Below are 14,653 nucleotides of genomic sequence, written 5' to 3' on the forward strand. Positions count from 1 at the left end.
ATGTATGTGCATGTGTGTGTTTACGTACATGTGTATGTATGTGCATGTGTGTGTTTACGTACATGTGTATGTATGTGCATGTGTGTGTTTACGTACATGTGTATGTATGTGCATGTGTGTGTTTACGTACATGTGTATGTATGTGCATGTGTGTGTTTACGTACATGTGTATGTATGTGCATGTGTGTGTTTACGTACATGTGTATGTGTGTGTTTACGTACATGTGTATGTATGTGCATGTGTGTGTTTACGTACATGTGTATGTATGTGCATGTGTTTGTTTACGTACATGTGTATGTATGTATATATATATATATGCATGTATGCATGCATCTACACTTGTATACATAATTTTTTTAAAAATATTTTAAAATTTATTTACAATTTAACACTTATTTCCATTTGGGTAGGATTGTAAACGATATGTATTGGGTGCAAATCAACTAACAGCAAAACAGGACCAAATTATTGTTAAAAAACAAGATTTACATAAAAGTTATGTTAGTCAAATAATATGTTCGCCCGATAAAGTTAATACATCCATAATTCAAGCATTGAGACAGTGTAGGCCAGAAACGGTTGAAAAACCAAAATCGCCTAATATTAAAATTGTAATGGATAAGGTATTTCAATACAATAATTGTATTTAACATGATAATTTATATATTTATCTATAAATAACTATAGATATCTATAGTAATAAATATATAAATGAACATGTTAATAAATTATATATATATATATATATTTGTATATATTATTTTTTACATATATATATATATATATTTATAATAATATTATGAACAATATATATTATGGATAATATATATTATGAATAATATATATTATAGATAATATATATTAAGGATAATATATATTATGAATATATTAAGGATAATATATATTATGAATATATATATCAGGGTAAAGTAAGGGGGTAGGTGGGTAAGACCAAAATACCCCTCTAAGATCTAGAATTTGGGATTTTACCCCCCAGACTTTTGAAAATTTTATCCCGGTCTACCCCCCCCCCCTAAAATCCAAAACCTTGCTTAACCATGATATATATATATATATTAAAAAATATTTATGTATTTATTATATAAATAATACATTATATTAATATATATATTTTTAAAATTATTTCTAATATTTATTTCAAATTTTACAACCAACAACAACAACATTTTTTAACTAGATAAATCAATTTAAAGCTAATTGTTCGATTGGCTACGATAATGAACTAGGACCATTTAGTGGACGTGTTGACCTAAATGATCTAGGTGTTAAAACACATTTGCTAACCTATTGTATGCCAACATTTGCCAAATGTATGAAACAATATGAAAGTTTTATACATTCAGATAAACAATTAGCTATAAATTTATACAATGATTATAAACAAGGTCTACTTCAAACAACAACATGGTATAATGCTATGGTTAGTATTAATTTTATTTTGATTTTTAAAAATAAATTTTTTAATTTTAAAAATAAATTTTTTTAAACCAAAAAAAACAACAAATAATTACAAATATAAAAATAGTAAAATTCAGATATTTATAAATTAATGTATGATTTTTTTTAATTTTTTTTTGTATACCTCCCATTATAATGAATTTTTATTTTATTTAATAACTATAATATTATTGATCCGATTGATCTAAAATTTAATATATATATATGTGTAAAATTATAATATATATTAAATTATATCAATTAAAATATCAATTTCCTAAATTTTCTTAACCGCCCCTGCTACTTTAGTTTTATAAAGTATTTTAGTTAATTTTTTTTTTGCAAAATTTTCATAAATTTTATTATTATTATTATTGAAAAATTTTATACAAATTTATTATTATTTTTTCAATTCAATTTTTTTTTTAAATAAATATATTTATTTTTTTTTTGTTTTGTTTTTATTAGGATTGTGAGGGTAGGCTATTGGGTATACAGACAACTCTATAAATTGGTTATCAAATATATAACACAACTATAGTCTACTACTACTACTACTAAAGTAAGACAACCAAGAAAAATAATTTGATAATTAATATATAATATAATTAATATTTTATTATTTATTTTTTTATAGATTATTTGGACGATAAATATACTAAAACAATAATTACTTCAAATAATTTAATATTAAATTTTAAAATTTTTAATTTTAAAAAATATTGTAGTTTTTTAATTAATTAGATTTTTGTTATAAAAATTTATAAATTAATGTATGAATTTTATATTTGATTTATATATTTAATTATATTTAACTTTATTATTGTATTTCTTTTTTTAAAAAATTACATTTTGAATAAAATTGCATTAAAATTATAATCAAAAAATTATTTATTTAAATTTAATATATAATAATTTTACTAATAATTCTATTAATTAAATTAATTGATATAATAAAATAAAACTAATTAAATAAGACTCCATTAGTAATTATTTGAAATTTATTTTAATAAAATCATATTGGAGCTATAATTAATTAAATTTTTATAAAATTATAAATTTAACTCCATTTTATTAGTAATAGTATTTAATAATTTATTTATTAAAAAATATTATTTAAAAAAATAATTGTATAAAAATTGTTTTATACTTAAATAATTATTTAGTTATTTTTAGTTAATTAAAAATACAAAAAATTAAAATTATTAAATAATGTTAACTAGTAAACTATTTGTTGTTGTTGTTATTATTTTAGCTAGCAATTGGCTTATACTAATTGTCCATGCTAATACTACTACTACTACTACTACTACTACTACTACTAATAATAATAATAATAATAATAATAATAATAATAATAATGATAAATATAAATACCAGGATGAATCAACTAGAAAACAATTGCGTCAATCAATGTGTTCATCACAACTATCGGCTAAACTAACCAATTCAATGGTCAACGGTTTTAATCAATGTTCGCAACGGTCCCGAACCGATGATAGCCAAAAGTCACCGGTTTATAGACTATTTGAACAAAAAGTAATTTTAAAGTATTTTTATTAAAAAAAAAATTGTTTATTGATTTGATTTTTTTTGTTGATGATTAAAAATTTGATTTTAAAAAACCTTTTTCTAATAATAATAATAATACTAATTACTATTAAAACCTGAAACAACAAAAATAATAATAATAATAAACTAAATAATAATTAAAAACTATAAATTAAAATTATATTATATTATAATTAATTATTTTAAAAAAAAATTATAAATTAATCTAATAATATATAGAATTATTAATTATATATTTTATAATTTACTATATATTTAATAATTTATTATATATTTAATGATAGTTTTATTTAATTTTATGTTTTGTTAAAAAAAATGTAATTATCGTATATTTTTAATTTAATTTATTTATATATGATTTTTATCACCGATTGAAAACAGTATAATCAAATTTATGATGACTGTGCCGCCATAGATGGGAACTGGACCACTGAACTGAGCCATAGGTTTAGTCAATTGAATCTAACCGATGATAATACAAAAGTGGTCAGAAATACTGTACTATTTCAATGTATTGAAGGATTTTATAATTGTGTTATTGAAAGAAAAAATCAGTACAAAGAGGCAAACAAACAATTAAAATTAGTATTGGATAGGGAATGGGCTCAGGGAGGTAATGGGATGATGGGACAGTTAGCTAAATTTCTACCCGAGCATGAATTTCTAGTAAGTTTATAATCTAGTTTATAATCTAGTTTATAATCTAGTTTATAATCTAGTTTATAATCTAGTTTATAATCTAGTTTATAAGCTAGTTTATGTGTGTATGTGTATGTGTATGTGTATGTGTATGTGTATGTGTATGTGTATGTGTATGTGTATGTGTATGTGTATGTGTATGTGTATGTGTATGTGTATGTGTATGTGTATGTGTATGTGTATGTGTATGTGTATGTGTATGTGTATGTGTATGTGTATGTGTATGTGTATGTGTATGTGTATGTGTATGTGTATGTGTATGTGTATGTGTATGTGTATGTGTATGTGTATGTGTATGTGTATGTGTATGTGTATGTGTATGTGTATGTGTATGTGTATGTGTATGTGTATGTGTATGTGTATGTGTATGTGTATGTGTATGTGTATGTGTATGTAAAAAATATCTAATTATTATTATTATTTTATTTTTTAAATATCTAGGAATGCCGTAAAAAAGCACTGGGAATACAATAATTTTATTTTAATTAAAACATAGATTTAATCTAAATGTTATACAAATATATTTAATTGTTATTAAAATAATTAATAGTTTTAATTCATAATAGTAATAATTATTATTTTTAGTATTAAATAAAATATAATATTAAATTATAAATAAAATTTAATTAATATTATATTATTGATGATAAGAGAATTGATTTTCAAACAAATTTTTTTCAAAATTTGTTTAATGAATTCTATATGTGTGTGTGTTTTGTGAATTTTGAAATTTTGATTTCAGATTCGGTTAGATCATCGAAAATAAGGTATAGGGGATCAGCATTAAAATTTTGATATCTCTTCGGGAACATAGAGAAAATGGCGGCCAAAGTACAAAAAAATTTAGTTAAAAATTTTAAAATTAAGATTTGAATAAAACATTATAAGAAAGTTAAACGAATCAGAATTAAAATTTTAATATCTCTTCCGAAACAGAAAATGGCGGATAAATTTTCAAAATGAGTTTTTTGTTAAAATTTAAGTTTAACAAATAAATACAGTTAATTACAATATTAAGTTATAACAATAAATTAATATATTATAAAATGGCCTATAAATCATAAAAATTTAATTTCATCATCATAAATATTTATGGAAATGTAATATTTCTGGTGATGCAATATTTATGTTGAAACAATATCTAAGGTTATACAAAATTTATGGTGTCGCAATATTTATGGTGATGCAATAGTTATGATGTTGCAATATTTATGTTGCATATTTATGATGAAGCAATATTTATGATGATGCAATATTTCAGGTTATGCAGTATTTATAATGATTCAATATTTATGTTGAATCAGAATATTTGGTTATAGAAAATTTATGGTGATGCAATAGTTATGATGAAGCAATATTTATGATGATGCAATATTTATGATGTTGCAATATTTATGTTGCATATTTATGATGAAGCAATATTTATGATGATGCAATATTTCAGGTTATGCAGTATTTATAATGATTCAATATTTATGTTGAATCAGAATATTTGGTTATAGAAAATTTATGGTGATGCAATATTTATGATGAAGCAATATTTCTGATGATGCAATATTTATGGTTATGCTATATTTATGATGATACAATAACTATGATTATGCATTCATCATAAATATTGCATCACTATTAATATTGCGACACCATAAATTTTGTATAACCTTAGATATTGTTTCAACATAAATATTGCATCACCAGAAATATTACATTAACATAAATATTGCATCATAATAAATTTTATATCATTAAATATATTGTTTCAACATAAATACTTTGTCATTAAAGATATGATATAATGATCCACATGGACTAATGGTTATTAGGAATAAATATTTTGTTAATAATATGACAAAAACAAGTAATTTACGCAATAAAAATTTGTTTTTGGTAATGCTTTCTAGCATTCTCAACTGGTTTATTATTAAAATATACACTTTTATTTAAGATATAATATTTTTTCTAAATAATAACTTAAAATCAGTTTTAATTTTTAAATTTAGATATTAATAATATAAAAATAATTATGATATTTGTAAATTAATTAAAATCCAAACCACATGCCTAATTTTAGTTAATATAATTATTATTTAATATAGGATTATATTAATGAATATTTTTATAATTACAGTTTGTCTATATAATAGTTATATATATAATAAATATTTTAAATAAAATTGTTTTTGTGATTTTTATCTAAATAATGTTACAACAAAATAATTATATTTAGTTTTTATATAACAAATTTTTTTTTTTAAATGTATCCATTTATGTATATAATGTAAATTAAATTGAAAATAATTTGAATATTAACTTATAATTATTATTAGTATATTTTTAATTTAAAATTTATGATAAATTGTTTGAATCTTAATAAATTTTATTGAAAATACAAAAATTTATTATGATTTTTAACAATTTAACATTTATTATTTTTATTAATATTATTGTTATTTTTCAAAAAAAAAAAAATCATTTAGATAATTTTAATTTTATCATTTATTTATTTAATTTTAATTTTTTAGTTTATAACTTTTTTATATAATTCTACAAAAAATATTTAAAAATACTGTATGAAAATTATAAAAATCAAATTAGTTGACCAAGATTAGTTATCCAACAAAATAAATAAATCAAATTTTTTATAAACTAAGTGCTCTTCTAAAACATGCCTAAAAAATATAAATAATTTGAAAAATAATTAATTTTTTTTTTTGATTAGTAATTAATTAGTAATTTTGTTATTATTATGAGTTAAACTTTACAATAGCTTTCGGTGATGTAACCGGGTGTTTAGGTGTTTGGGTGCTACCCTGTAATCTAGTAGACTCCCTGTCCAATTGTGCATTTTTTTGCCAACACATTTATAATAGCCAGGTGCACAATATTTCAATAAGACAGCCCTAACCTCTCTCTATCGATTGGTTTGTCTAATAGGGTATACGAGCCCAGTATATACGATCCCTACCCTGAGCACAGTTGTCTTTAATTTCCCATATCTTGATTGTTTAAAAAAATAATAATTTTTTAAAAATTAGTATGACTTGTGTATCAACAAAAAAAAATCATAAACTTTTTTTTTTAAAAAAACATTGAATATACTAAATTAATAATTATTATTAATAATTTTAAGATATATTTTTTTGCATAAATTTCATACAAAAACAATAATAATAATAATAAACTTTATGATAATAATTAATTATATAAAAAAAAATTTTTTTCAAGTATTATATATATGATTTAATTAAAATTAATTAATTAAATTATATTAACAAATAATTAAAACTATCAACAAAACAAAAATAAATACATATTTAAAATAATGATAAAATTGCTTGAAAAAACAGTTACAAAAAAAATAAATAATTATTTTTAAAAAATATTTTTTTGCAAATTTAATTTAAATATTTTAACATGATAAAAAAATTCAAAAAATTAATTAATTAATTACTACCTGTGTTTTATTTTGTAATTGATCTGTATCTTTAATTGGTGTACAACTAATAAATTGTTTGACAATTGTTGTATTGATTTTATTGGGTAAACATAATCGTTGACTGAATTCATTTTGTATTGCCTTACGTTGTTGTTGTTGATGATTATTAGGTGGGTGTGAATATATGGGTGGGTGTGGGTTTACTACTTGATATTGTTGTTGTTGTTGTAGATTACCATGGACAAATAACATAATTACTATATAACTATCTAATACAACAAATACATAATAAATATTACTATTAATAGATAACATTATTATTTATTTTTTTGAAATAATAATTTAGCTAGTTAAATTATTTATTTTTTTTTGAAATAAACAATTGTAATAGTGATAATTAATTTTATTTAAAATAAAAATTTTATTAAATGTTTTATTTTTATATGGAAGTAAAAATTTAATTAATTTTCTAATTTTTTATCATTAGAAAAATATTTAAAATATGTTTAATATATATTGTATATTAATTATTAATCATAGTTTTAATGTAAATTTAATTTAATTTTTATTTAATATAATTTTTTAATTTTATTGCCCATTTTATTTAATTACAATTAATTAATTATTTTTATATAATACTAAAAATCCTAATAATATTCATTTATTTGATATAATTTGATTTAATTATAAAATTACTTAAAAATTATACAATTAGTTGAAAAAACAACTCCATTTAAAAAAAATTATTATTAATAATTTTATTATTTAAAAAATAAATTTTTAAAAAAATGTTAGCTAGCAAACTATTTGTTGTTGTTGTTGTTGTTATTGCTATATTATTTAATATTAATCTACTAAATGTCCATGGTACTTTAACTAAAATTTATAAACCACATGAGGATCCCGTAACCAGAAAACAAATCAGTCAATCAATTTGCCAAATATTACCCAATAGTCTCAACAATTCAATGGTCAATGGGTTTAATCAATGTAAACAACGTTCACGTACTGATGATAGACAAAAATCATCAATTTATAGACAATTTGAACAAAAAGTAATTTTTTAAAAAAATTTTTATTTAATGTTTTTTTATTTTGTAATTTTTTTATTTTTGTTAATGAAAAACTATATATAATTTAATTTACTCCCCCTCTCCCACTAATTAATAATAATAATAATAACATCTTAACTATAAAAATCCTAAAAAACTTTACATCAAAAAAATAAAAATAATTATTAAAACTACAAACTATTGTACATATATTAGTGTAGAAAAATATATCTTATATATTATTAATTATTTATATAATTATAATTAGTTTATTATAACTAATTATTATACAGTATTTTTAATATTTTGTTATACTATATATACTTTATTATATATATAAACAGTGAATATAATAAGTTTAACATTATATACCTGTATATACTGATATATAATGTATAATTGATTTGTTTAACATACAGTATATTTATTTTATTTTTTATTTATTTTTTTTGTTGTTTGAATAGTATTATCAAATCAATGATGACTGTGCTATAGGTAGGGATGGTTTATTGAAAGTCTTTACCCATTTGAATGCGACCGACAAAATCATCAGAAATACTATATTAAATCAATGTTCAATTGAATTTGATGGGTGTGTTGACCAGAAAAAACGGCAATACGATGACGAAAATAAACAATTGAAAGCAGAGTTGGACAGGGAGTCAGCACTGGGTAGGACACAAGTGGCCAAATTTCTACCTGAGCATGAATTTCTAGTAAGCTTATTTTGTGTATGTGTATATGTATGTATGTGTGTGTATGTGTGTGTATGTGTGTGTATGTGTGTGTATGTGTGTGTATGTGTGTGTATGTGTGTGTATGTGTGTGTATGTGTGTGTATGTGTGTGTATGTGTGTGTATGTGTGTGTATGTGTGTGTATGTGTGTGTATGTGTGTGTATGTGTGTGTATGTGTGTGTATGTGTGTGTATGTGTGTGTATGTGTGTGTATGTGTGTGTATGTGTGTGTATGTGTGTGTATGTGTGTGTATGTGTGTGTATGTGTGTGTATGTGTGTGTATGTGTGTGTATGTGTGTGTATGTGTGTGTATGTGTGTGTATGTGTGTGTATGTGTGTGTATGTATGTGTGTGTATATGTATGCATGTGTGTGTGTGTGTGTGTGTGTGAGTGTGTACAGTGTGTATGTATTTGTGTGTGTATGTTTGTGAATGTATATGTTTGTGTGAGTGTGTATGTATTTATATATTTATGTTTATGTGAATGTGTATATGTATATGTATATGTATGTATGTATTTGTATATATATATGTGTGTGTGTGTGTGAGTGAGTGTTTGTTTATTTATATAATTTTATATGTGTACTGTATGTATATTTGTATGTGTGTGTATGTTATGTGTCTGTATATATATATGTATATGCAGGTTTGTTTATGTGTGTGAATGTTTATATGTATGTGTGTGTGTGTGTGTGTGTATTACTATTTAGCTAATTTTTAACATGATATTATTATTATATTTTTTAAAAAAATTATCAAGGCATGTCAGAAAAAAGCATTGGGCATACAATGATTGTATTGTAATTCAAGTTATATCTAAAAATTGATTATTAAATTATTTAATTTATTTAAATAAATAAAATTTTAAATTTCTATTAATTTTCTAATTATTATTTAGTAAAAAAAATTATTATTAAAATATTTCTAATAGATTAATAATGTAAAATAATTTAGAATTTTAAATATCTACAAAAAAATATTATCTATTTATTTAAATAATAGATTTAAAATAAAATAATAGGATTTAAATAATTATATATAAATGTATTAAACGACTGTAATATCAAAAATAAGACATAATATTATTTATTTATAAAAAAAATAATTTATAATTTAAATTAGAAATTTCAACAGAAATAGTTACTATAAATTTTTTAAATAGTAATAAAAATAATTAATAAAAATAATTTCTATTAATCATACATTAAAATAAAAAACAATAATAAATTTTAATAGTAAAATTATTTATAATAAATTTACATATAAAATTATTTTTAAAAAATACATTATTTAATAATTAATTATTATATAACAAATATATACTAAATATTGAATAATTAAGTGTTTTAAAAAAATTATTTGTAATACAATAATAGATTAAAATAATTAAATTTTTAATTTTATTTAAATAAAAAACTGTAATAACAAAACTATTACATTATAATTATTATTGATATTATAATTAATTTACATATAAATAAAGAGTAATCAAAATATACAATTTATATTTATATATATATTTATTTTAAATAAATAAATAAATATTATAAAAAAACTGTTTAAATAAATTATAATTTTTTTTTGTATAAAAAAATATGAAAAATAATTATTACAATTATGTGTTGTTATTATTTTAATTTAAAATATTTTTAATTTAAAAATTTTTTTTTAATCATATTGTCTTAATATTGTTAAAATTCTATTGTTAACAAAATAACCTTGGTTGGTTCCTACTTGAAAATCTTGGTGATTCCATTTAGGGTCAGGTACCAGATAATTGTCCAATAATGGTACTACCCCATATAGATAATTGTATTGCAATATATTGGGGACCCATACCCCACACACACCCACACCCAATAAATAAATAAATTTATAAATAAAAAAATTAGCATGCTAAATAAATAATTTAATTATATTAATACCATTCAATTGTTGGACAAGTAGCTGGACGTCCTGATTGTCGGCCAGTAAGTCATTTAGTCCACGAAACAGTGCAATATTTCTCGATGTTATATTACCTAATGGATAACTGGGCGGTAATGACTGGCCTCCACCACCACCACTGCTACCATAGCGCCTACCGTTTTCTGTCAGTCCATAGTCAAACATACGGAAACGTTTGCTGACAACTAACTGTGCCAGGTGAGCGTAAACCCAGGTGCTTACAGTTGCAGCTGAATGGGCTGCATCTACCGGTACTATAGACTATGAAAATAGTTTATTATTTAAAAAATAAATAAAATAATTAATTTACTAAAAAAAATAATTTACCCTGTTAAAATTTTGCGCATCATAGCCATTGACGGCATAGAAAATGTCGGCGCATAAGTCGACTAGAAATTGATTGCCGCAAACAAATACACCAATCAGTTGGGCTATGGGCACAGGTATGCCCAGTGGTGCTGGAAATAGTCTATATATGGGTGTGTGTGTTGGGTGTATGTATTGGGTGTATGTATTGGGTGTATGTGTTGGGTGAGTGCGTTGGGTGTATGTGTTGGGTGTGTGTGTTGGGTGTGTGTGTGTTGAGTGTATGTGTTGGGTGTATGTGTTGGGTGTATGTGTTGGGTGTATGTGTTGGGTGTATGTATTGTGTGAGTGTGTTGTGTGTATGTGTTGGGTGTGTGTGTGTGTTGAGTGTGTGTTGAGTGTGTGTGTGTGTGTTGGGTGTAAATGTCAATTGATAGCACACACACACACATACAGTAAATATATATATAAAATAAGTTTAAACAGTTTTAATTTTTAAAAAAAATATATATAAAAATTATACTATACTTTAGCAATGGCTCTAAGGGAACGCCCAGTCGACCAATACTTTCGATGTGACCCAAGTAGGCTATGGGTGCCAAGGCTATGAATGGCCTAATAAATTGTTGAAAATCAGGTACCAATGATAGCAATACAAACATGGATGCCGTTCCCAGTGAATGACCAATGTATGTGATATAATCTTTTTTAGATAACAAAAAAAATTAATTAATTAATTTAAAAAAAACTTTATATATAATTGCTATATATGTTTACCAGCACCAGTAGCTTGCATGACATACCTGACCACTGCCGGTATGTCATATAGACCTAGTTCAGTTAGTGTATATTGCCAATAGTGTGGATCTAATTTATTTAAATTAAAATAATAATTAATAATAATTATTATTAATATTAATATTTTTTTATAGAGAGCACCGGTAGTTGAATCCATCGATTGATGACCAAGTGAATAGTGTGTACCCCTTGTATTGGGTAGCCATACATCATAACCACAGGCCGACAATGTATAAGCCAGGGTTGACGTAACATTTGTTTCGCAATCATTGACTATAGGGTTGTCCCGATATTGGTATTCCCGATACAATCCCGTTTCGCTGTCCAGTCGGCCGTTTGTCGAAAATAGCCACGAATCAGATGTTACGGCCACACCGTGCCATAGTATGATAGGTACGGGTTTCGGTTGGCGGCCACTCCTACGTAGACTATGATTGACTATACGAAACACCCGTAGTATATAGCCGTCACCAGTGGTTACGGTATGGGTTTCCGATTGAAAACCACGTGATTCGATAAGTTGTGGCTTTTTAAGAAAAAAAAATTAATAATTTAAAATTAATTTAATTAATTAATTAAATAATATATTAATTATTTAATTAAATAATATATATATATATATTTAATTACCGTTTGTCTAAATATATCGGGATTATCGTCAAACAATTTCGGGATAACAACACTACTAAAACAGGTATTATTATTCACTAATAATATACTACTAATAATAATAAATATTAATTGAATTTTTGTTATCAATAATACTATTACAGTCATATGATTTATAATATAATAATTAGTAATTAATAACATTATTAACAATAATAATATTATTATTATATGTTTTATTAACTTAACGATAATAATAATAATAATTTTTGTATTTAATAATAAATTTGATAAAAATTTGATAAAATGTTTTGTCTATAAAATAATTATTAATTTATGTATACTGTCTATACAGACATATATCATAAATAATTAATTATAAACTAAAATGTTTATATATATGTATATATGGGTTATTTATAAATTTTAGCTAAAATAAAAAATTTTAATATATAAAACATCAACTATTATTTTATTATAATTATATAATAATGTTAATGAACTTTTTGTTTAATGATTTTATTATTATTATATATAAAAAATTTATTTACGATAAGTTTTTATTTGTAAATTTATAAATAAACAAAAATAATATATTAAAATATTTTTTTTCGAGAGATATACAGTAAGTATTACTAATTAATTAATTAATTAATTTAATATTAAGTTTAAATACAGTATTTATTTAATAATATTTAGTATTTGTAGTTATAATTTTAAACTGTAATCAAATAAATTAGTAAAAATATAATTGTATTAATAATTAACTGTTTTAAAAACTTTTTAGGATCCTGTCACGGTTGGTATTATTTTTTAAAAATTATAGATTATACTAATCCTATCTAAAAAATTTATTCTTAATTTAATAAAATTTTTTAAAAATATAAGTTATTTTTGGGGTAGTTATTGTTGGGGTAGTTATTGTTGGGATAGTTATTGTTGGGGTAGTTATTATTGGGATAGTTATTGTTGGGATAGTTATTTTTGGGGTAGTTATTGTTGGGGTAGTTATTGTTGGGATAGTTATTTTTGGGGTAGTTATTGTTGGGGTAGTTATTGTTGGGATAGTTATTGTTGGGGTAGTTATTATTGGGATAGTTATTGTTGGGATAGTTATTGTTGGGATAGTTATTGTTGGGGTAGTTATTGTTGGGATAGTTATTGTTGGGATAGTTATTGTTGGGGAGACAGAGAGTACACAAAAAAAATAATATTATTTAAAATATTACAAAACTATATATATTTTATTATATTTATTATCAATTTTTTTGTAGACAAACTGTAATTATTTAATAAATCTAATTAATATAATCCTATATTAAATAATACTTATATAACTTTAATTAGGCATATGGTTTGGTTTTTATTAATTTGATAAAAATATTATAATATTTTTTTTAATTATTAAAATATAAATAAAAATTTATCATTTCACAATAATTTACGGTTATTAAATTTTTAATGTTTAAATTATTTTAATAATCAAATAAAAACAAGTACTATAACCAAATTGTTATACAAAAAATTTTATGCTGTATTATAGTTAGTGTTAATAATTGTAATTAAATATTCATTAAAAAAAACTAAATATAAATTTATTAAATTATAATCTAAAAATAAAAATAATTTAAACATTATAAATTTTATACTATTATTTTCATAATTACGTTAAAAATTATATTAAAAACTGTACATTAAATGTTCATAAAATTATAATTGATTATTAATAATCTTTTTAAAAAAATTTCTATGATTATTATAAAATGTAATGTAATTAATTTGATTATAATATTTATGTTAAAATTATTTATTTAAAATTAATTATTTACTAATATTAATAAATTATGTTTTAACTATTTTTTGCTTAATAATAAAAAAAAACAAAATTATATAAATTATTAATTACTTTTTATTTATTTAAATTTTTTATTTTTCTTAATAAAAGTTTTTTTTCCATAAACTACTGGTACTAAGCACTGGTAGTTCAAACACCCGATCCAATTGATTGCTTATCCTATTATTATTATTATTATTATT

General features: G+C 21.7%; 4 protein-coding genes across 4 annotated transcripts in view; 3 read left to right on the forward strand and 1 right to left on the reverse strand.

Moving 5' to 3' along the window:
- LOC128953180 (uncharacterized) overlaps positions 1-2,124 on the forward strand; it is a 3,282-nt gene extending 1,158 nt beyond the window's left edge. Inside the window, exons 3-6 of the mRNA XM_054298652.1 lie at positions 412-624; positions 1,200-1,442; positions 1,928-2,021; positions 2,097-2,124. Of these exons, the coding sequence (XP_054154627.1) occupies positions 412-624; positions 1,200-1,442; positions 1,928-1,969 (498 nt within the window). The 3' untranslated portion in view covers positions 1,970-2,021; positions 2,097-2,124. The remainder of the gene's footprint in view (positions 1-411; positions 625-1,199; positions 1,443-1,927; positions 2,022-2,096) is intronic.
- A 719-nt stretch (positions 2,125-2,843) lies between these two features.
- LOC128953160 (uncharacterized) lies at positions 2,844-3,709 on the forward strand. The gene is made up of 2 exons (XM_054298634.1): positions 2,844-2,998; positions 3,413-3,709. Exons 1-2 carry the CDS (start codon positions 2,873-2,875, stop codon positions 3,707-3,709), a joined length of 423 nt encoding a protein of 140 aa, XP_054154609.1. The 5' UTR covers positions 2,844-2,872.
- Positions 3,710-8,050: 4,341 nt separating this feature from the next.
- On the forward strand, positions 8,051-9,749 carry LOC128953161 (uncharacterized). Its single transcript, XM_054298635.1, has 3 exons — positions 8,051-8,221; positions 8,683-8,934; positions 9,717-9,749. Exons 1-3 carry the CDS (start codon positions 8,135-8,137, stop codon positions 9,747-9,749), a joined length of 372 nt encoding a protein of 123 aa, XP_054154610.1. The 5' UTR covers positions 8,051-8,134.
- Positions 9,750-10,624: 875 nt separating this feature from the next.
- On the reverse strand, positions 10,625-12,982 carry LOC128953162 (lysosomal acid lipase/cholesteryl ester hydrolase-like). The gene is made up of 8 exons (XM_054298637.1): positions 12,970-12,982; positions 12,638-12,714; positions 12,149-12,533; positions 11,987-12,076; positions 11,738-11,912; positions 11,231-11,372; positions 10,882-11,164; positions 10,625-10,749 (listed from the first exon to the last, which is right to left on the reverse strand). Exons 1-8 carry the CDS (start codon positions 12,980-12,982, stop codon positions 10,625-10,627), a joined length of 1,290 nt encoding a protein of 429 aa, XP_054154612.1.
- Positions 12,983-14,653: the final 1,671 nt, after the last annotated feature.

This window comes from Oppia nitens, unplaced genomic scaffold (genome assembly GCF_028296485.1).
Source record: "Oppia nitens isolate AA-2021 unplaced genomic scaffold, nextdenovo-longstitch-racon4-pilon3 scaffold20_pilon_pilon_pilon, whole genome shotgun sequence".
Taxonomy (NCBI): domain Eukaryota; kingdom Metazoa; phylum Arthropoda; class Arachnida; order Sarcoptiformes; family Oppiidae; genus Oppia; species Oppia nitens.

Excerpts from the sequence above, each read along its gene's own strand:
- LOC128953160 (XM_054298634.1), top strand. The coding sequence starts at position 2,873 with ATGTGTTCATCACAACTATCGGCTAAACTAACCAATTCAATGGTCAAC. Across the intron at positions 2,999-3,412 it reads ATAGACTATTTGAACAAAAA|TATAATCAAATTTATGATGA; the intron begins GTAATTTTAAAG and ends GATTGAAAACAG.
- LOC128953161 (XM_054298635.1), top strand. The coding sequence starts at position 8,135 with ATGGTCAATGGGTTTAATCAATGTAAACAACGTTCACGTACTGATGAT. Across the intron at positions 8,222-8,682 it reads ATAGACAATTTGAACAAAAA|TATTATCAAATCAATGATGA; the intron begins GTAATTTTTTAA and ends TTGTTTGAATAG. Across the intron at positions 8,935-9,716 it reads TACCTGAGCATGAATTTCTA|GCATGTCAGAAAAAAGCATT; the intron begins GTAAGCTTATTT and ends AAAATTATCAAG.
- LOC128953162 (XM_054298637.1), bottom strand. Across the intron at positions 11,165-11,230 it reads ATGCGCAAAATTTTAACAGG|TCTATAGTACCGGTAGATGC; the intron begins GTAAATTATTTT and ends CTATTTTCATAG. Across the intron at positions 10,750-10,881 it reads ACTTGTCCAACAATTGAATG|TACCATTATTGGACAATTAT; the intron begins GTATTAATATAA and ends TATATGGGGTAG.